We start from the raw sequence: 23,005 nt of genomic DNA, 5'->3' as shown, positions 1-23,005 counted from the left end.
CCAATCGTTTGCGGCTCGGTGGAACGGAACGCCTCCGTTCTATTTTGGAATGCGTACAAGATCTCACCCGAAATGCCAGGCCAGGGTACACTTGTGCTCATTTGAACCAGTGGGTGCCCGATGGTGGTGGGAATCGAACCCACAACCTCGGGCAGCCGAAATGGGTGCTCTCCAACTAGGCCACGACTGCATTACACACCTGCCTAACTGTACACAATCCTCATAGTTTATATTAAAACCTTAACTTATTCAAAGCTAACTTGGTACACATTACCATAATTATTAGCTTTGTGCAGGCATCAGCATTCACCATCTGTGCAGCTATCAGAATTTGCTTCCGGAAACGGAGCAACTTCACACACACATGCGTGCATATATATGCATATTTTATTTTTTGTGCATGAGGCCTGCACTCTTGCTGTGGCAATATTTTCTGGAAACAATTGTATGCTGGCTGCATTTACAAGAATGGAATGAAATGCATAACTTAATTGTTTGGATTGATAGCCCTTGCCTTTCAGTCTGCATATATTGACATTATATGAAGGTAGTGGAGCATTGGACCAGTAATGCTGTGACATTTTAGTGACAGTGTATAGAACTGCCGGAAGTGATATTTATACATCTAACTCTTTATTTGGTAATCTTGTACGTGTGTCAGTGCTGCATATGTATGTCGGTCAGTGCTGTAGTGCTACCGTACAGCCACACCCTTGTAAACATTTACAAATGAGCCCTGTGAAGGGCTCTTTTTTAAGTTTCAGGAATTAAAAAAAATTGCCTGTGGCAGATAGCAGAATTATCGTCGTTGAGCTGAATTATTCGAAGAGTCGGAGATTATTAGCACGAAAGACTGAAACACGTATTCAACAAATTTATAAAGGTGTAATCACAACTTAATTACTCTATGGCACGTATTGCAATGTACGAATTGTAGACAGTGAATTCGCAAGATGTATCCACTTGAAATGAATTTCCAGGATGAAACCAGTTTTGAGATGTTTCCTAACGTGTGGGACGAAATACGCAGGTGTTCCAGTTAATTTGTGTTTCAATGCATAAAGGAGCATTCCTCCCCCCCCCCCCCCAAAAAAGGAATAGTGTAATTTTACGGCCAGTTTGATGGTGCATATCTCTAAATTGGTGTCATTCTCAAAATTCATTCCCAAGTGGATGCGCCTTGGAAACTAACTGGCTACAATTAGTAAATGGCCATATGTGCCATAGTGTAAGAAGCTAATTAGTGATTTTTTAAATTCAATTTTTTTTTTCTCATGCAAGTAATGCCCACCTCTCTGAGTAATCCAGTCCAAGGACTAGAATTATGTTATCTGTAACACATGATTTTTAAACATCCCATAAAACTTAAAAGTGATCACCCTGTATATTAGGGCACAGGCTCAAGTACCAATAGACAAATATGGTTGCACTGAGAAACACTGCTGCATTTGACAGGAATTTGTGTGTTGCTTTCAAGACATGAATGGTTTCAATAGATGTTTGGTCCTGTTTTGGGATGCTTTAGGTTGATCATTAACTTTTGAACCTGCTTTCGACATTCAACAGTGAGCTGTGTGTATGGGTAGGCATGCGTACTAGACATTGATGGTGCGTAGCCTCAGTCCTTCTATTCTAATTTTATAGGTCTTAGTAGGTGTTGCACGCACGTGTTGTGATACTTTTGACAGATGCAGTTAACAATCAGGTTGCTTTTATATTGAGTGCTCATTGTCATAACAGAAGCAATGCTCCGGTAAAGTGATTGCCTGCATTATTCGAAAGGCTGGGACCATGTGCTGCTGAAAAAAACTTTCTAGTCATAGGTATTAGTTTTTTCCCTGAGTTCTGCATCGCTGTCAGCCTAGTATCTGGGGTTACTGTCCGATTATAAAAACAGCAAATAAATGACCTTAAAGGGACCATCTACCATCTGGAATATGTTCGTAAATTGTGCTGCCAACTTTTGGTCATGTCTCGAATTTATAAACAAGTATGACTTTATCCCTTAGTATGGATTCACTAATTCAACTAAATGCAGAAAGTTGCAAAATGATTGTGAAATGTCCTACGTTAGAGAAACTTTGTAGACAAACAAGTTGGCAATCCCGTGTGACAACGGATCAATGTGCACACTTTAGCTGCTGCCACGTATTCGGTTTTCATCTAGAGTTATTTCTGCACTACTCCTGGACCTTTGTGCATTCAGTTTACTTTTGTATATGTAACTGTGGGTTCATGCCGAACAATGGGGCTTCTTTCAGTCACATTGCCTACTATACAGAGCCTTGTGTCCATTTGTGTGCTTGGCAATTCAGCTCGCATGTTTTGTGCGTGCTTCTCGTTTTCCTCATCCCTCAAGGAGTGTTGCATGAGGCTTGCATTCTCTAGTGTTGCTGCTTTTCTTGGGGCATATCTCTACAATGCCACTGTCTAGCGAGCACCAAAGCTAGCCTTTCTGAAATGGCGCAGGTGCCTGACATACCTGTACAACTCTCCCAAGTTTTCCATAAAGTTCACAAATTTAGGATTGTTCTACAATTTTACAAATGTTGCACCAATTCTTATGAAAAATAATTTATATTTGCGAAAAACATTGTTGTCGGTCTCCAAATCTATTTTTTGGCAGTCTTTAGTGGTGAAAGGGTGTATAGAAGAGTACTTGCTTTAAGCGAGTTTATTTATAGACGTGTTTCATACACAGGCGAAATTTGACACAGCAGTGTCGATGAAAAATCTAGTTACGCGAAACGTCACTGTGAAAAAGTTAATTTTCTGCTTGTGCACTGTTCAAAAAATATTGTTTATACTATGCATTCCTCTTTAAAAATAACATCCAATTTTAACCTCCAAAATTATGTAACACGTAAATGAAGGACCGTATACTCCATAGGTGGCACCACGGGTGTCTTTATTTATTTATTTATTTACAAATACTGCTATCTCATTTTAGAGACATAGCAGAGGTGGGTTACATAACTTATGAACATAACATGTCAACCAACGTGGTTAGGCAGTTCTTTCTGAAATTGATTAATCGGCAATGAACGCAGAGAACCATCTAAGTTATTCCATAATTCAACAGTGTGTGGAAAAAAAGAAAACTTGTAGCAATCTATTTTTGGAACGAAGGGATCTATGTTTAATGGGTGAGTACGTCGGGTTACTCGCGCAGTAGGTGTGGTTAGCGAGATAGGCGCTTCAATGTTAGATGACCCGTGAACGATTTTGTGCAGCAGGATTAGGTGGTCACACGTGCGACGAAACGACAATGGGTCCAGTGATAAAGCATGTGCATGGGATGACGGTGAAAAGATATGGTCGTAACGGCCATAAATAAATCTAACAGCTTTTTTTCTGGATGGATTCTAATTTGGAAATATCCTGTATGCGATAAGGCGACCACACTACAGAAGCATACTCCAGAACAGGTCTAATCAGTGATTTATAGGCCGTAAGCTTGCACTCTTTAGTGCCGTGTTTTAAAGTTCGTTTTAGGCACCCTAGTTTTCGCATCGCCTTAGAGCAGACTATATTGATGTGATTATGCCAACTAAGGTTAGTTGTGATAGTAAGTCCAAGGTATTTGAACTCGTTAACTTCGTTAATGCTGTATCCTTGTGTGCTATACGTAAATTTTAGGGGCTGTTTCTTATTAGTAAAAGACATTGCCACAGTCTTGCTGAAGTTAATGCTCATCTGCCATGTCTTACTCCAGTCTGAAAAGGATGAAAATACGCTATTAAGCACTTCTTGATCACGAAGAGTACGAATGTTAGAATAGATCACACAATCATCTGCATAAAGACATATTTTCACTTGTGTGTTTCTGGCTACTTCAATAATGTCGTTAACATATATGATGAATAGGAGTGGCCCGAGAACTGAGCCCTGTGGCACCCCTGACGTAACCTGGGCTATAGAAGAGGTTTTGTAATTAAAAGTGACGGATTGGAATCGCAGGTGCAGGTAATCGGATATCCAGTCAATTAGTTTATTACCAGGAAAGATTGCAGCAAGTTTTAGAAGCAATTTTTTATGGCTTACCGTGTCAAGTGCTTTTGAGTAGTCGATAAAGATCGCGTCAAGCTGACCGCGGTTATTTAGTGATGTGGCTATGTCATGTGTGAATTCTAATAACTGCGTTGTTGTAGGAAATCCTGCTCGAAAGCCATGCTGCTGTGGAGATAGGAAGTTATTTGCCGTTAAATATTGAATGATGTGCTTATGGATGATGTGCTCGAGTAGTTTGCAACACGTGGGCAGCAGCGATATAGGCCTGTAGTTAGTGATTAGCTGTTTGCTGCCAGATTTGAAGACTGGAATAATGTTAGCTTGTTTCCAAACACGAGGAACTGTCGACATCTCAAGAGATTTGTTAAATATAATTGTCAGGTACCGGGCATTCCATTCAGAGTATCGCTGTAAAAATTAGTTTGGCACTCCATCAGCTCCAGAACTTTTTGTAGTATCAATTGTTAGTAATAAGTTGAGAACACCAGTGTAAGTTAAACGAGAGTTATAACGGGCGAACTCTGAAGCACAGTGTATATTTGACATGTCGTGTTGCGCACTAGCTATAGTTATACTAAAGGACCCTGAAAAAGATTTTGACGATTATGTGCAAACATACTGGGATTATTCGGGTAGGTCCTTCTCATCATTGACACATTTAAGCGCTCTGCATAAGCTGTGTAATTTATTAAAAAGTTTTAAAAATGTGCATCACTACTGATCGCAGCGGAACCACTCCCTTTAGTTATCAGCCGTTGCTTCACTTGCTACGTAGCGGGTGCATGTTACTTCAGTCGGGCGAGCTATCCAATTGGCTACCCACATTGTGACATCGGGGATGCTTGCAACACACCGTTGCATTAAGCTTATCTTTAATGGCATACGTATGCACAGTAGTTTGTGTACCCTTAAAAATAAGTACACAAATGTAATACATCTAGACTTTCCTGGAAACCAATAGCCCACTTCTACCTAAGAATGCGGATCGTCTGCTACAGCTCTCGCAGTGAGGCAGCTGGTGGAACGCACTTGCATGCAAGTAGGAGCAGTGATCTTTTCTTTGGCAGCAGGAACATAAATGGTACCAATGCTGTATGTCGCTTGTCTTGCACTGCCAGATGTGTGCAGGAGAAAACTTTATCAACTAAATGCTGTAAGTGACGCGAGCCCTGCATGCCAATGTCAACAACCTCCTTGCTCAACACGCTGGTCAACTATAGTTTTGAAAATAAAGGCCCTTTCAGCAGTAACCGCCAGTTCCACCGTTGTCCGAGAGCGGAGTTCTGTGTATAATTTGCCCAGGATGATAGCAGAAAAATATTTTTACAAGTAGAGATCTGGGAAAAAAAAAAGAAATGTTGTAAAGGAAATTGAACATGTTTCACAACATGTCATAATGTCCGTCGGAAAGCCGCCATCTTCAATTCAACTTTGGTATAGTAGTGCAGTTTGCACAGAAAGTGTGGGTTTGATTCCTGATATTTACTTTTTTTCTTTTTCCGTAACTTTTGTTTTTTAGATCCTGAGTAGCGAAAACGTTATGAAAGCCCATTTCACCACATTCACAAGTTGGCGGCAATGCTTTATTTTTCCGCTGACAGCTACAAAAGAATCTTATGATTGAAATATAAAGACAGGCGGAAGTGTACATATGAGATGTTTTCATGTTATGAAGTGATTGTCAATCCGAAATAATACTGGGAACACCTACCTTGTAGGTTGTACATTGCAGATACGCTCGCAGCAATGTGGCGAATGCCCGTGGTGACATCCATCTCTTTTTGGTTCATCTAGCATAAAAAATAAAGAAAAAAAGCCAGTGAATATTGTATGTAGTGCCAGCCTTTACTGCATTTGTAGCGTGCAGTTTGTCTTTCAATTTTACTCCGGCTAGTCCAGGCTTAACAATAAAAACTTAGTAGGAAAGAGACGTGGGAACATGCACGGTTCAAATCAACTGAAAGTAGACCCTCTAGAAGGATATGAGACACAGCGATTGCCCCCCATGGTGCAAAAGTAAAAGTTGAGGGGGAATGCTGTGGCTTGAGGGGAGGGTAATGTTCAACCACTCATACCTGTGTTACAGTGCCTGTGTTACAGTGCCTGTGTTACAGTGCCTGTGTTACAGTGCAGGAATGCTTGTGAGAAAGCATTCCTTAAGAGATGCCCTCTGTGTCAAGGTTGTATGACAAAAACAGTTTCAGGGACCCGTTAACACATACACACAGGACTCCATGATGCCCTTAATGAATTTCATTTGTGAAAAAGGCAACAGCTGTAAACGTAATAGTTGTTTGATTGTGGAGGAATGCGGCAGAAGAGCTTTTGGAATGCATTTTACAGGATTGGCGCTGAGTACAGTTTTGGGAATAATGCACTAATAAGGCTTAGCTTAGCCAAACAGTAGGATCAGTGATGCAGTGCATCTGCAGAACTCGGTCAGCGTGAGTTAATTTGCATGCAGGATGGTCATGGTATGCTTTTGGTATGCTGTATCTTAACTCTATACCATATTTTCATGATTCTAATTCAGTTTTTTTTAATAAAAGGTGCATTCAAATCTGTATGCATGTTACAATCGTAACTAATTCCACTCAGAATCAAAAACGAAACCGATTCTTACTAAACAAAAAAATTCAATGAAAGGTACCTAGCCACACTGCCATTGAACGGGCCATCTGAAGAAAGCGACACTTGGAGGCATTACAAGGTGGCTCGATCGTGCGTGAAATGTCCTCCTGCAGACGGTGGTTGTGCGAGCCTTCATGAAGTGTGGCATTTCGAATGTATTAAGTGGACTTTCTATGGTGGGCAAACAGCAAAAAAGTGTCGTTGGACTCCGATAGCGAATATCCGCTAAAATTCAGCTGTGTGTATGTCTATTTTTGTATGTTCCATAAAATCGTTCAACACGGTACGCGATGACTCGGATTTTCTTACCTGATGTGTGCGGTAGAATCAGCACACGGTTATTTTTCGGGATTTCTTGGCAGTAATGTAACTGCATGTTACACTAGGTGGTGCGGTGGAATCGTGCAAATACGGTAATGTTCCCATATGCTGGTCATTTCTTAGGGCAGCGGGGCTACTACTGTGCATGTTAATGCATAGAGAACTTTATTGGCTTTTTTAAAAGCCAAGAGAATTGCAGTTTCCACTTAATAGAGGCATATTATGTGGGACCTAGTATGCAATTATATTATGCAGTGGCATCTACTAGATTTGCAAAAGCACGCTTTGGAAGCACAGCTTTTCTTTTTGCCTTGCAAGGGAAAAATTGGAGATCTGATTTGCCTTTGTCTTTTCGCATTATGGTTTTATAGCACCTGTTTATTTTAGATTACCTAATGTCTTGTTGCTATGTGCAGTTAGTTGCCTTTCTATAAATCATGCACTCGTTTGTGTAAACAAGTTGTTTCTGTACACAATCATCTTTGTTATCGTTTTGTCTTTGAGGAAACTGCCCGTACATTATTTCGTTCATCTTTTCCCAAACCACGTCTGCATGGTAATTTTGTGCAGAACTGTCCTGGCTAGCTTCACCGATTGCTTATGATCAGATGCTAGTAGGGTAGTAGTTTGAGCTATGAAATCTGCATACCTATTGGTTGTCCTTGGTTCACACTAGGCGGTACAGTTTCTTCTTATCAAGGCTCAGTATGAATTGCACTAGTGGTCAATAAAGGTGAACAGCTATGAAATTTTGGATCACATAAGCCTGGTTTCAGGTAGTATACATTTAGAGCAGCCCCGTAGCAAAAATTTAAATTCAATAAAAGAGTGTATCTGTTACTAAAAGCTTGCAAAAATGAACAGTTTTTGATGTCTAAACTAAAAAAGAAACGCACTATGTATTAGCAGTGCTACCACCTGGAGAGTCAACGTATTCATACAAGTGCGCCTATGTAAATGGCAGTGTTGTGATGTCACTCACAGTGACACGTTACTTTGAGAATTATTCAGGCAGTGTTGGTTATTTGTTTAATCTGTTGCTTCAGTAGACTAATTTAAGTTTAGAGAAATAATAAAACATAAAAACTGAATGTCTGCATGTTTGTTTTACTTCGTACCATAGCAAGAGAGATGTACTACTTCCGTTTCGTCTGCTTGTATCTACATCGTGCATTTGCGCATGCAGAGAACAAAACTCTCATTTTCTACCGTGTTACAGCACTGCGACCATGCTCTTTAATCCTCTCACACCTGCCTCGGTGCTCGTGTTTGTGCCACTGATCAGGTGTTCCGGTGCAGTGTGCAAAATCGTCTGCTACGCAAAACGAGAGAAACACAACAGCTTGCACGTGACATCGGCACCGGAAGTGCACCACTCAGCAAAAACGAGAAAGAAAAGAGAGAAAAAAACACAAAAAGATGAGGCCTTTGACATATTTGTCGCCCGATCCTCCAGCTCCGGTATGGGAGAACGCAGGGAAGGAAGTTCGCCTGCGGAGGCTAGAAGGGGAAAGTGGAGAAAGTGTATGTACGCGGTGACGCTGGCCTCCTGAAATCATGGGTTCGCAGCAGTTCAGATATTTCTGTCTCTGCTATTAATGAATTAATTTGAAAAATTATTGCGGTTGAACACTCCTTAGAGGGCATGTAACAACTCCCAGCGCATAATGAAAATTTGCTATGTGGCCTGGTGAGGGGCCCCTTAAAGGCTTTTAATAAAGAAAAATCGGGCAGTTAAGATCGCCACAGCTCTGTCAAGATTCTTCCTAGTAGTAATCACTCTTCATTTATAACCAATTTAGGCAAAGTTATATTGTTGCAGTTGGCCTTCAATATGGGTTGAAGGATGGTCATGTTGCCCAACCTTCTTGTGCCCTTTCAGTCATATGTGTTGGTTTTTATGTGCTGGTTTGTTTGAATTTATGGATGGTCATACCTTGCTGGTGAAGCAGCACACTGAGACGGACACAGTGAAGACGCGCAAGAAAAGACGACACTTTAACGACGCCAGCTTGTGTGTCTTCACTTTGTCCATGTCAGTGTGCTGCTTCACCAGCAAGGTATGATGATTGATCACCAACTAGCGTAACCTTCCACATTACTGAATTTATGGACGTTACTGAATTGCAAATTCTGATGTTTGTTGTCGGAGCCATGGAGCTTGTCAGATGTGTTGGTTGTTGCGCATTCTTTTCTGGCATCATTGCACAGCTTCACTGAAATCGTTCCTCACTTGCGCTGTGCCATTTTCTTGCTAAGCAGCAAAGTTGTAGGATTGAATCTCGGCCATGGTGTTCCTGTTCCGATGGGCACAGAATGCAGTTTATATATCAAGGTTGCAAGTTGGCTACATATGCAAGTTGCCCTCCACACACTAAAGATGAAGAAAATGCAAATGCACTTAGCTAAGGTTCTGAAGAAGTCTCCAGGTTTGTTGAAATTGATGCAAGGCTTTTCATTTCTGTCATCACCCACAGGCCAGCTTTGGAGCATCCAGGGTTCGCACAGCCCCTTGAAACCCTTGAATATCCTTGATATTGACAGTATAAGTTCAAGGGCCCTTGAAACTACTTGAATACCCGTGAGCTCCTTCTAATCCTTGAAAATCCCGTGGGATTTGTTCCGATAGAGAAAATTAACGACGTACCTCCGCAAGTCACGCTTTAAAGGCCCTTTCGCTTACGAATGCCCATGAAAACAAGCTGTGTTGCCTAAAGGGCAACATCAAGAAGTCTCGGTTTTAAATCCCGCAGCCCCTGCGTCGTCTGGCAACTAATATGGATCGGAAATCAAATCCAATCCAATGCGAGGCATATCGCTCGGTCGGTTATAGTGCCTAGAATATACTCTAGTGTACCGTTCACCGAGAATCTGCAACGGGCGACGTTGGCACGGGCAGTGATGCCTGCCGCCGTGGGCCACCAGACGGCGATGCCTGTCGGCACCATGCTAAACCGTGGGGAGTTCGGCTCGCGTTCGTTTGCGATGCGTTGATTGCAATGCGTAGTTCAGTTCGCGCCTTGCTACCGCTTTCGTTGCAGTCTTTTCTTCTTGTGAGTGGGTGTGTTGCGTCTATGTGTGCGCTCGTCTGTCTAAAGAAACCTTAAACAGGCCGCGAAACTGCGATTTCCCAGACAGAGACGTGGAATGAAACGGCTCCTCTCATTACCCAGCGCGTCCGCAGACCCCGAATGTAGCGCGGATGGAGACAAGAACATAACAGAAGCAGATCGCCGGGCAAATGGGGAGGCTCGCGTCGTGTCTCGCCTGAAGTCCGCCCATGCCTCAGCATGGTCCGGCACAGTCTCGTAGTGCAGCGCACCAAGCGGCCGGCGGTGGAAGGCATCACTCTCGGTGCTACCGCGACACCCGCGCTCGCTGCACTAGTGAGTGCTCATTTATGCACTATAGTTGCACCGTCTCTCGGCCTCGTGCGCGCCATTTCAGTGAAGTATGCGTTGGCGTTGTGTGTTTGCTTTGACAAGATGCCAGGCGGGAAGTGCAAGTTTCAGCCTGCGTGGCTGCAACATACGGACTATGGTCACTGGGTGAAACCGGAACCAAGCGATCCTTATCGAGCAAAGTGCGCAATATGTCAGAAGACGGTCGACATTGCAACGATGGGGAAATCTGCCTTGAAGAGCCACCAGAAAGGCGCGAAGCACCGATCCAAAACTGCAGCAGGTGAGGGCTGCTCATCCGTCGCAAGTTTCGTGCAAGCGGGAAATCTGACGTCCGCGGCTCCATGTAAGCGTGAAACCACGGCAACTTCCTCTCGGGCTGCGACGAATACTGCAGAAATCATGATTCCGTGATCGAAGCCGAGATTTTGTGGACGATGAAAGTTGTGTCGTCACACTACTTCTACAGCTCCAGTGGATCCATTTCCCAGATATTCCAAAAGATGTTTCCGGATAGCGAGGTCGCGAGAAGCTTCACTTGCTCTGAGAAAAAATGCGCTATTGTAATCACAGCCCTGATGCCCGTTGTTGCAATCGCACCGCTGGCACGAGTTGTTGCAAATCGGTCGCAAGCCCCAAGGGTAGTGTTGGCCTGGCGGCCTGGGGCACAACTGCAAGCGTCCAAAGGTCCTGGCAAAGCATGAGTCGACTGCTAACAGAACAACTTGTTTATTCTAGCATTGCAAAAGAGCGGCCGGTCAGGTCGACCGAAGTGGAGAGACGGAAGAGCACACTTCTCGACGGAAGAATTCGGAGCCTCTCTCCTGGCGTCCGGGGGCAGCTGCTTTTATACTCTTGGAGTTGAGGGCAAGAAGGAACGTCACGGGATGAGGACACGTGACGGCGGGGCACGGACAAGCTGAGAGACATGTTGAGACGAGTGTAGTGACGCATCAGCCGGGCCGGCGCCGGTCAGACCTCCTCGCATCACACTTGGGAAGCTCCTCTCCCCGGCTGCCGCACTTTGACAAGCGTGGGCACCAACATGCACATACACACACACGCACACTTGAAGGCACGTGGCACTGAAACATGCCTGGACACGCTTGACGGGGAGGCGTTGCGGCGGCGCGGAACTGGCCAAAATGTACGCCGCTTTGAATGAAGCCCCGGCGCCCGTTGCATCCGCGTCGGCTATACCGCGCGTCGTAGGCGAAACGTAACAGCGCGTACGTCGCGTGCCACGGTCTGCGCCCATTTTTCACTTCGCAGGTACAACAAATGATGGAGAAGTCTGACAATTTTGTTGTGCTTTTTGATGAATACCTGCAAAGAAAACAACTTGATGTTCACGTCAGATTGTGGAACAACTGTGAGGTGACAACCAGATACCTGACTTCGACATTCATGGGTCACAGCACAGTGGACGACTTTATGCAGAAGTTGGCGGAAACACTCGCGTCCTTTCCCCTGAGCAGGATTGTGCAGCTCTCGATGGACGGCCCGAATGTCAACTGAAGTCTTTTCAACAAGTTGCAGCAGCACACGAAGAATGACTTTCAAGTTCAGTGCTTGCATATTGGCTCATGTCGCTTGCACACAGTGCATAGTGCTTACAAAGCAGGAATGCATGTGACGAGCTGGCCAGTTCACACCTTTCTGTCGAGCTTATTCTCACTCTTCCATGATGCACCGCCCCGCCGTGAAGATTTTGTTGAAGAAACGAGGAGCAAGCTTTTTCCACTTCCTTTCGTACCCCACCGTTGGGTCGAGAACGTGCCAGTACTGGAGAGAGCCCTGGCTATATGGGAGCATTTGAGGCACTACACCGAAGCAGTGAGCGACCATAGGCTACCCTTGCCGAAATGCAGAGCGTATGGGAACGTCAGTGATTTTCTAAAGGACCAGCTTGCACTTGCGAAACTGAATTTTCCCCTAAATGTTGCAATGGTTGTGCAGCCTTTCTTGACTGTTTTTCAGAGTGATTCTCCAAAGACATTTTTTTTGGGCGAAAGAGCTTGAAACTGTCTTGAGGAGCCTCCTTGCAAGGTTCATGAAGCGCTCGGTGTTGACAGAGGCCACGAGCATCATGAAACTGCTGCGAATTGATGTTCATGATACTGCCAATTACACGTCACTTGAGAAGGTGGACGTTGGACGAGTGGCTGAGAAGACCTTAAAGAGCGGAAAAGCGAGTACCAAGTGTGTTCTTGAATTTAGGGGTGAGTGTCGGAAGTTCATTGTGTGACATGATCCTGAAAATCATAGAGAGAAGTCCTATTAGGTACCCTCTGGTTCGAGGGTTGTCATGTTTTGACCCCAGAGAGATGTCAAAGACAGAAATGTGCCTTGGAAAGCTGAAAGTTGTTCTTAACTGTTTAATTGACAGCAAGCTTCTTTCTGAGCACAAGAGCGATATTGTGTGTGCACAGTACATTCAGTTCTGCCAAGAAAAACGGCATGAACTGCAAAACTATGAAAGAGACCAGGAACGCCTTGACGTTCTCTTCGTGCGCCTTTTGAAGCATGACCCGGCGTTCTCGATGTTATGGGAAGTACTGAAGGTCCTTCTCTTGCTTAGCCATGGGCAGGCGTCAGCAGAAAGAGGTTTCAGTGTAAACAAGCAGATCGCGGTCGAAAATATGGCAGAGCTCTCGTATATCTCACAACGAGTCATCTGCGAGGCCGTGAAATCCCATGGTGGGCTGCTTAACGTTCCGCTGTCGAAAGAACTGAAGTCATCAGTGCGCCAAGCCAGGCATAGGTATGCGTTATACATTAATTAATGTGAAAATACATTAATGCGAAATACATTAATGCGAAAATAGGGCTCCTTTCCTAAGTCATGTGAGGAAATAAAATTACGCTAACACTCCTTGAATTCTGCCTTCTTGCATCCTTGAAATCCTTGAAATGTCCTTGAATTTTCAGCCAAAAATTGTGTACGAGCCCTGGGAGCATCAAATTAAAACAGTTATGAAGATGTTGAGGCATGTTGCGAATTGCTGTGACAATGAAAATACAGCTCAGCATATTCGAGATAGTTGTGCCCATGGGCTGATACTGAAATGGTGCCTGTATTCGTGTGATTTGCCAGCGAAAAGACTGAGGGTCAATAGGACTTGAGACTGACAGTAACTGACAGCTGCTGTGAGGTGTTTTTAAATCTACCGCAGCCACAGTGGCAAAGGTTCTAATCTATCCTGTCCTGTTTGCTTTTATGTTTCTGTGCAATCCGTTTACACTCTATCCACATTCTATAGATAACGCATTGGCTGTTTGATGAAGAAGCTCGTGGAAGAAGTTAACAAATGTGATAAATGATGTGACGTAAACATAATTTTAAGATTATGGCACGTGCTACACGTACAATGGCCCTTTATTCCCTATTCCATGCTAAGATGGCTCCTTCCTGTCCTGCCATCTTGTGTTGGGTGCAGAAATCCCAGTACTCACACTGCTATCATCCATGTGGAAGGGACAAGTGTTTGTCTTGTTTCTCATTCATTGCATTTTGTACTCAAGTCTGGACCTCTTCGCTTGCTTGAATGACAGTGTGACCTTTGTTGCGGGATAGTACTGTTGTGGAATGTTGCCTCCTCACTGAGCGCTCTGTCTCCTCTCTTTTTCAGCAGCAAGACAAAGGCAGGCAGGGTGGTGAGGAGGGGGGCCATGAGTAGCGCTGCCGAGTGAGCAGGACCCCCGTGACCCCTCTGTGCCCCCTGGTGGTCGTGCCTCGCCGGCAGTCAGGGGTCCCAGTGGCCCCTGCGTGGCCTCTGGCGCCATGAAGATCGAGCGCAGCCGGCTCAAGAAGAGCTCCTCGGAGGTGCCCCTGGACTGCAAGCTCCTGGTCGAGCGGCTAAAGAGCTGCACCCAGGAGGAGCTGCTCCAGGAGCTCAAAGCTGTCAAGAGCTGGAACTGGGGCAAAGTGAGTCAGGTGCATCCAGTGTTGCTTATTTGAGCCACATTATACTTTATTATTGTTTCAAGTGCAAGCATGAAAAGAGACATGAATGAATGAATGTGTGTGTGTTGTTTAGCGGCGCAAGGGCCAGGTATGGCCAAAGAGCGCCATGCCAATGTTTGAGCGTGTCGGAAGGTCCCAGAGTAAAAACCGAGGGGGACCTTTTATTAGTGGGCACATGATGATTATGATAGGCAGGGGTTATATCGGTGCAAGAAAACCGCAATTTGTCACAAAGGAACACATGAACCACATGAGATACAACACATATAAAATGGGGAGTAAATTACAAAGCAGTAATGATTGAAAAACGGACAGTGTAAGGGTAGTAATTACCAAGATACAAAAGTAGTGATACTTCTAAATTAACAATAACAACGTTTACGGTAATTTGGGCTCCCTCTTTCATGTGGTTTCGTTATGCAGTATGAGACTGGCAGCTTGCATGTGTCATTTTTTTTTGTTAAATGCTCACCCACTGGAGTGTTTGTGGCTGTGACATTCTGCTGCTCCACACAAGGTTGCAGGTTCAGTCTTCAGCCTCGGTGGCTGCGTATTAATGGGGGTGAAATTCTGGGTGTCGTATCTCACAGGAGTACCAGCCACAGTGGGTTCAGGCTCAGCGAGCCACAAAGCTGCTTCAGCTGTCGCCTTGGGTACTCTAGTACCCTACTGTGAATGTGCTCAGGCCGCAAAAGGGTGGGCACCGAGTGCTGCGCACGCAGTATTGCACAATGCGGTATTGCACTCAGCGGAAACCGCTTTTCTCCGGTGACACCCAACATAGCACAAACGCCCAGTCCTATGCTGGTAGCAGAATTGAAGTGAGCTGGTTGCCAACAGATTGTCCATCCATCATGATGTAGCCATGCTCTTCATCCTCGACAGCTTTGTGCAAAGTCAAAACGAAACAACAGTTTGCCGCAACCACTGTGGAGGAAACCACGGCTGCTATTGACGCGATTATGAACAGTGACTTCGCCGTGCTGAAGGCACGCAGCTGACACACACACCGAGTCAGAGCGAAACTTCCGTTCGCTGCAACATCTGCGGATGAAACCGCGGTCGCTATGGACGCAATCGTGGATGCCAACTACGCAATTATGAAAGCCTGTGGCCAACATGGTGTTATGTGCGGTGGTAAATGTAAGAATAAGGGCTTTAAAGGCACAAATACACGAAGCGTTCCGGTGTTGTCATTCACGTACAATTTCCACTGATGACTATGGGGATGCAGGCTCCGTCACTTCATTTCGGTCGGACGCTAGCACCATTTTGGCACTCCTGCGTCGCAAATTTGCGGCGCTCCTCATTCGCCGAGCTCCAAAATTTGTCCGAATTAACTGATGTACAGCCGAATATGTCCGATTTAACAAGAGTTTGATTGCATTGAATAATGCATATGCCTGCTGAGACCACAGGATAAGTCCGAATTATCAGATTTTCCGAGTTAACGAGTTGTATTAACAAGGTTTCACTGTATTGTCATCACAACGTGATGCACAAGCCGTACTGAAGGGTGGTGTGTCTGAACGTTGTCGTGCTCGTTGTGTAAGGCATTTGTTTTCCAATTTTCAGTGCTTGTAGCGAGCATTGAAAAACTTTTGTTTTGTTGTTGCGTGCAGTGTGAGCTGTACCACTGGATCGATGTTCTGGATCTGTTTGACTCGCTGCTGGAGGCGGCATGCCAGACTACACATGAAGGCCAGTGGTGTCTGCCATGTGACAGCCCTGGCCGAGAGCAGGTGGGCCTCTTACCTCATTTCTTATCCTTCATACGTTTTTTTTTTTGTTGAACAGGTGTGTGCATCATTTTGTAAGAAAGGCTTTCTTTTCTTTGAGGCCAGTGGTCTCAAACTTGTTGTGCAACATTTCAATTTATGTACTGTGCCTTACTCTTACCTCTTGCAACCTCTACAGAGTGCTTCTTTTGTGACATCACACTGTGATGTGGAATTTAACTTTCCTTTATGCTATTAACCTGCCGTGGTGGCTTAGCGATTATGGTGTTGCGCTGCTAAGCATGAGGTCGCGGGCTCAAGTCCCGGCCACGGCGGCTGCATTTCAATGCGGAGTGAAATGCAAAAACACCTCCATCCTGTGCATTGAGGGCACATTAAAGATCCCTAGGTGGTCAGAATTCATTCAGAGTCCCCCACTAAGGCCTAATAGTCAGATCGGGGCTCTGGCGCGCTAAACTTCAGAGTTAATTTTTTTTATGCTCTTACGGTGTCCCCATTATAAGTCATAGCTGCAGTTAGGGGCCCGCTTACGATGGGGTACCTGCTGCGGTAGCTTGTTAAAAAACTTGACACCCTTTGGGGTGTATCTTGTCCCCAAACAACAATCCTCATTTGCCCTGGTTGCTTTTCCTTTCCTGAAAACTCTGCGCTCTCTATACTTTCCTGTCTAAAATGCTATGTCCAGCTGACAACGCTCATGCCATTCGTGACCTGAGCTGTGCAGTGTTAAAGGAAGGCAAGGCGCGTGAGATACATGACTAGTTATTGTTTGGCAGCAAGGTAAGCTAAGCTGGAAAGGGTGGAAACTGTTTTTTAAGTGCACGGCATACTGCAGCTTAGCATAAGGTTGTGAATTTGATTCCGGCCATGGGGGCTGCATTTCAGTGGGATCGCATTGCATAAATGCTCGTACACTTGGATTTAAGTGCATTTTAAACCTTTCAGGGTCAATAATGTAAATATATGGCGAAGCAAACAAGTCCAAAATGGTTGATGCCGTATATTTATGGCACCGTCTGTACGTTTAAAAAGCGCCCCAATTTCTTAATTTCTTTCTTTCCTGGCATGTGCTGCCACTATGTGGGAATACAGGGAATTTTTTTCTTGCACCTCCACTCGTTTTTAATTGCCTGGTTTGTTTGAGAGCTAGCATGTTTCCTACGGCACTTCTATATGCTGTATTTACTCGCATGATGATCGCATTCGCGTAATGATTGTACCCTTGAATTTTTTCGTCGAAATCAGTTTTTTTCTTTCCCGTTTAATTGATCGCACACCGCACTTGTTGCAGCGATATGCCATGTGCCAAGTCTAGGTGATGATCATGCTTACCATCTGTCGAATGCTTCGCGAAAGACTCTCGAAGACATACCAAGTGGTCTGCACGCACCAAACATTCTTAAGCAGATGCCCCATTCCATTCCTTTCATCACTTTCTGCACTTCCATGAAAAAAAGAGAAAAGCTACAACCAAACTTGCCTTCGCTTTATTATCTCTAGGCTTCATAATGCTTTTGCTCAACAGAAAAGGTGCCTTTCGATTCTTCTCGTCTGCACTCGGGGGCACGCAACAAATCGCGAGCGGCTACGATAGTGGCCACGTTTACACTGATTCGTTAAAAGTGTACCCTATTCATACGCTGCCGCTTGTAACACAGCTCAGATATTCGCCTGCCCTTAGCGAAAATGTGCCTTATTAAAGTAGTAGTGAAGACAAATGGCCGCAGTTTCCGCACCATGCCCGCCATGTGTTTATGTGACTTGCAGCTAAGTGCGCCCATCTCTGTTTCTGTGCCCTCAAAGTGAACATGGCTACGTTATATTTATAAACTTATTAACAATAGTATTCGTTACTGATGCGGAAGAAACTGTTTCACGGTGCATAATGTACTCATGAGAAGAAAAAAAATCGCGTTCAGCGCATTCAGCTTGCTCCACCGGCTGCCATTCTTGTTTTGGTGTCCCGCACTTATAGCAGAAGCTGTCTGTTTGTTGACCTGTTTTCATCCAACAAGAAATGCGGGATGAAAAAAAATAAATTCTTTTCGCGGGAAATTTAACCTGCGTAATGATCACATCCCTGAATTTGTGTCGATTTTTTTTACAAGAAAGTGTGATCAATATGTGAGTAATTACGGTACTACCGCTCGCGCACTGGCGTGCATGCGGGTGGGCGGCTGTTAGTTTTGAGTTTTGTTCCGCAGGCGGTTTCGGCTTCTTGCACTCGCAAAACTGATGGCTATCTCGTTCTAATCACTCAAAGGGTGACCGCCTGTTACTTGCTCATTTACGCTCACAGGGGTGCGTATACGAAGGATGCTGCCGTGCATGTGGTTCCCTTTTTTTTTTTTTGAGACTTGCAAAGACTTATTGCCACTGGTTGGCGGTAAGATGAAGATTAGTGGAAGTTTGTCACTCGTTTTGCTTTTTTTGACGGGCACACAACCAGTTTTCTCGAGTGCACTCACCTACGCAGTTCGATTATGCTATGAATGTAAATATTAGTGTAAGAGCAGTAACATTTGAGACTTGCGAAATATTCTCGTGTGCGGATTTTCTAAGCCTTGAACTATGTATATAACAATAGGTCAAAATTTTAATTCTGATAAGTTTATTTTTTGTTATTCATGAATAAACAGTACATATATACTAATGCAAAATATTTTCTCACTTTATGGTCACCCTAGAAAAATTACGGTAAATTTTTTAAAAATAGGTCCCTCTGAAGAATTTAAATCTGCAATAAAAAAGATATCGACCCCCGGGGGGTCACACACGGCGGAAAAATCTACCCTGAAAGCGTTAAGGAACTTGAGGTACTCAATATAGATCCAGGGTCCTCCACTGCAACATCTCTTATTAGTGCCAGTGTGGCTTTGAGACATTGAACCGCACAAATCTATTTAAATGGGATATAGCTGCGACGAAATGACATCTCTCAGCGAGTGCAATGCAATCTGCTCATTTCAGCCATAGCTTTTGTAGATTGCCAAGTTGAGGAGCAGCATCTGTCATGCCCTGGATGAATGTGAATTGTGGGTGAACAGACTGAGGTAGCGGGCAAATAGAATAACAGTTTGGGCTAGCCGAGAACCACGTAACTGCTGTTGCAGTCATATGTGAGTAGCGCGGGGACTGGGAATGCGCCCAGAACTGTTAATTTCTTCACTGTGCCAGAAAGGAAGAGTTGTTTAAGGAAGCCACCTTTCCGCTTGCTGGCTTTTCCCTTCCAGTACCAGTGTAGTGGAGGCATGTATACTACCAGTACGAGTTGCGCTTTTTCATTGTGGTCTCGAAGGACCATGCTAAGAACTTGTCATGGCCTCTTGCATTCGTTGTTAGAGCCTGCATTGAGAAATTAAACCTACCTATGCCTTTATTTTCTTCATGGAACAGGAGAAGGAGCTGCTGTTGTACATTCTCCAGTTTACAGCCCTCCTGATTGAACACAGTTTCTCCCGACACCTCTACAACTCCATGGAGGTAAGTTGGGCACGAGCAAGATCTGGCGTAACTGTGCATGCACGTTTAGTGACTCATAAAGTAGTCTCACAATACCATATTTGCTCAATTCTAGGCCTACCCCAATTCTAAGCCGACCCCCAAATGTCCCAAGCCAGAAAAAAAGAAAGTTAAAAAAACAAACAAACTTACACCGCATGTAGGCTTAAAAAAAAAGTAAGGACAGCGTTCACAAAATGAAAATGGCATGTATTCAATATGAACGTGCCGAGCTGACTACGTCATCATCGCTGCTAGCCTCGTTGCTATCTTCCTTGTCGCTGTCATCTCCTTGTTGCGTCACACGCAAAAAGCGTCTCCCGTTCCCCTTCATTCATTCATTCATTTATTGATTCTATCAGCCTTTCTCAGGCTATTACAGGAGTGGAAAATCCAATAAATTCACATTCTAAACAAGGTACGTTTCACAACTACGATATCGACACAAAAGACAAAGGAAAAATCAAACAGTAGATAAGAAAATGCATGCAAGTGCTGAGGCACAACTATTACATTGGTGTAATACGGTCCAGGTAAGATTTCAGACATTCTAGAAAGGCATCGAGGGAGTTAATATTTAGAATGGAATCAGGCAGCATGTTCCATTCTTTAATAACACGAGGAAAAAAACTGTACTTAAAACAATCGTTATAAGAACGCGGCACAGGAATGTACATGGAATGGCGATGTCTTGATGTCTCATTAGGGTGGACGTTTCCAACGATGGACGTTTTTCTCATTGATGCCGAAGTTCCACCCGGCTTGAATGTTCGATGATGCCTCTGTGGCTAGCACAACTTTTTGTTTGAAAGCGGCACTATAGGAGCATCGCTCATATGGTGCCATTATGGTAACGTCACACCGCAAGCCAATACGACAGGTCAAAATGGCGACGTCGCTCGTCTACTTCAGTTGGCTAATGCGGCGGCCAGTAGCGGCTGCAATACCGACTTTTCTAGGTGGAGCTAGCTATGCACCATAGTTATCATTTTCGATTAAAAACTGGCATGTTTTTAAAAATTCTCGAATCTGAGCCAACCCTAGAGTTTGGTAGTATATGATTACTTGAAAAAAAAAAAAGAATCTATCGGCCTAGATTCGAATAAATAAGCTAATTAGAATTTGTATAACTCCCAGGTGCCTATGTTTTGTTAGTTGGTTGTCCTCAGCTTTTAAATTCTATATCCGAATAGGCCGTGGGGTTCACATAGTTTGCTTCTCTAAGGCTAAGCAGAAAAGTAACCTGTGTTACCATGCCAAAAGTGGTCAGACAGTAAAATCTGTGATAGTATCTGGAGTTTGGCTTGCTTAGCCATGCCACTGTGATGACAAGTTGCTTCCTCCGTTTGCGCAGCATCTAACGGCACTTTTGTCATCGAGCGACATGCAAGTGGTGCTGGGTGTCCTCAACCTCCTCTACGTTTTCAGGTGAGTGCTTCTTACTTGATCAGTTTGCTCACGTGGCGCCTACTAAGAACAAGCTCCTAAGTCGCGTGCACGCTGCTCGTGCCATGACATCTGGTCAGTGGCTATCAGCGCCATGACCTGTCGTTGAGCGGCTGCACGTTGCTGGTAGCACGTTCACTTTTTGTACGTTTAGAATCATTCTGACGTATTGCAGTTAAAACAGATGCCAAAAGAAGCTGAGTTTTTAACTAGCAAGCTGTCTGTAACAGTGACTTTTCTGTTATGCTGTTGAGCATTAAATAGTATACCCTTTTCCTAGTTCACAAGTGCACTTCTCTGCATTGCACGTTTGCCTAACCAATGGTGGCACCAGTTATGTGCATGGTTTCATCATGAGAGGCATGTCTACTTTGTCCGTGTTGTAAAAAGCAAACTGTGCGCTTATGCGCGGAATGTAAAGATGACTTCACTGCCATCAGTTTGGCAGACAGCTTCGCATGAAGTCTGGCTTTACAACAGTGAAAAGGGTCCATTGCAAGTTGAGTCCTGGCTGCTTGCTGCTTTTAATGATATTTGGCAGAAACTATGTAAAAACTTGCATCAAGGTAATCATCGTGCCTTTCAGTTGTGGGAGATGTTGGTTCTCCTCCGTACTCTTGGGACAAAGGAACGAAAACACAGTAGTGCAAACAATCACAAGGGCATTTATTGCACCTTCCATAGATCAATGCCTGCTAGCCGAGTTGCTATTCACAAAACATGCCGATGGGCGCGCGACAAATCTAGAAGTCCGACTCACCGTGACCGGAAGCGAGCGAATATGTTCGCCCCATGCTGGATCCCAACGCCTGGTCGTTCGCTTGTTCGGTCACGCTAACGGTGGTGCGTTCGAAGGCGGCCACGCGAGGCGGTCTCGCAGAAGCATGGGTCGGCGCGCACGTGGGAGACGTCCCCGCCGTGCGCCGACCCGCCGGGAAAGAGGGTCACTGCACGTGTGGCACGGCACGTCCGTCCCGCTTGCTGTCTCTAACCCAAGAGCGAGCGCCTTGTCTCTCCCGCACTCAAGTAACCCCGCAGCAGCGCAACACTAGCGCCATCTCTCGGACTTCGCTTCAACCACATCGACCGCGCTGACGTCACGCAGGCCACGCGGCGAAGCGGTATTACAGGAGACGCGCTATGCGGGAAAAACATCAGGGGACGCGCGAGAGTCCCGCATCCCCACATCCCCCCAACCTTAAATCACTACATATTCCGGCGAAACATGTCACTCGGTCTAACATCAATGCGTGCTTCGCGAACAAGGTAGCGCATGCAGCAGAGGCCGCGCCGAAGAAATGTCCACACGCTGTCCATGGCATGCGAGCCGACATTGTCCCTGGGTACACCGCTGGCGTCCGCCGGTCACAGCAGCAGCTTTGTAGACTCGACGGCACGATTCCAGGCCAGGACTCCGGAGACGACGACGCAGTAGTCGGCACGAGCAAGCATCGCTCGCGCCGACGCGCTGTGCTGGGAAGAGCCGCCGTAGCTGTCGGTGACCGCCGGCTCTTTTGTCCGCCGCCGAGGGTTGTGAGCTGGGTACAGGAGGCTACTGAAGTCGCTGCGCTGAACTGGCCATAGCATCACCATCACCCGGGGTGGCTCGATCGTAGTCCGGGGCAGCAGCGCAGGCGATGTGCAGGCGACAGCAAGCCAGGGGTGACTCCAATCACGCTGCGTACACTCAACACACTCGGCAAACACTAAAGTAGTGCAAGGGAGAGGAAGTCTGCATGCGCATCGCCCACGTGGTACGATGTTCAACTCGGCTAGCAAAAGATCGGGCAGCTACTCAGATGCTAAGTTCACGTGAATGAAGCTCGCTTTCTTGAGTTGAACGAGTAATTTCAATTCGTGCAAGGCTAAATAAAATGAGGGAAGCAAATTGCAACACCTCAACGTCACGGTCCACCAGGTTGTGTCCCTCCACATGCGACAGGCAGCTTGGTAAAGCCTTAGGCCTAAAGCGTCGCTACCCTGACAAC

The 23,005-nt window shown here is 45.2% G+C and overlaps 1 protein-coding gene and 1 pseudogene across 11 annotated transcripts in view; both read left to right on the top strand.

Moving 5' to 3' along the window:
• The window catches only part of HUWE1 (HECT, UBA and WWE domain containing E3 ubiquitin protein ligase 1), a 182,475-nt gene that overhangs the window by 4,219 nt on the left and 155,251 nt on the right, over nucleotides 1-23,005 (top strand). For 7 of the 11 annotated variants that reach the window (XM_070540899.1, XM_070540901.1, XM_070540902.1 and 4 more), the window contains exons 2-5: nucleotides 13,997-14,301; nucleotides 15,954-16,073; nucleotides 19,467-19,553; nucleotides 20,926-20,999. In XM_070540899.1, the coding sequence (XP_070397000.1) occupies nucleotides 14,149-14,301; nucleotides 15,954-16,073; nucleotides 19,467-19,553; nucleotides 20,926-20,999 (434 nt within the window). In that variant the 5' untranslated portion in view covers nucleotides 13,997-14,148. The remainder of the gene's footprint in view (nucleotides 1-13,996; nucleotides 14,302-15,953; nucleotides 16,074-19,466; nucleotides 19,554-20,925; nucleotides 21,000-23,005) is intronic. The other 4 variants (XM_070540904.1, XM_070540900.1, XM_070540897.1 and 1 more) reach the window with 2 other exon arrangements.
• LOC139047038 (uncharacterized) lies at nucleotides 10,254-14,057 on the top strand (annotated as a pseudogene).

The sequence above is a fragment of the Dermacentor albipictus genome, chromosome 6, assembly GCF_038994185.2.
Source record: "Dermacentor albipictus isolate Rhodes 1998 colony chromosome 6, USDA_Dalb.pri_finalv2, whole genome shotgun sequence".
Classification (NCBI taxonomy): Eukaryota; Metazoa; Arthropoda; class Arachnida; order Ixodida; family Ixodidae; genus Dermacentor; species Dermacentor albipictus.
Note: the sequence above shows the minus strand (reverse complement) of the source record. Positions and strands in the feature narration are given on the sequence as shown.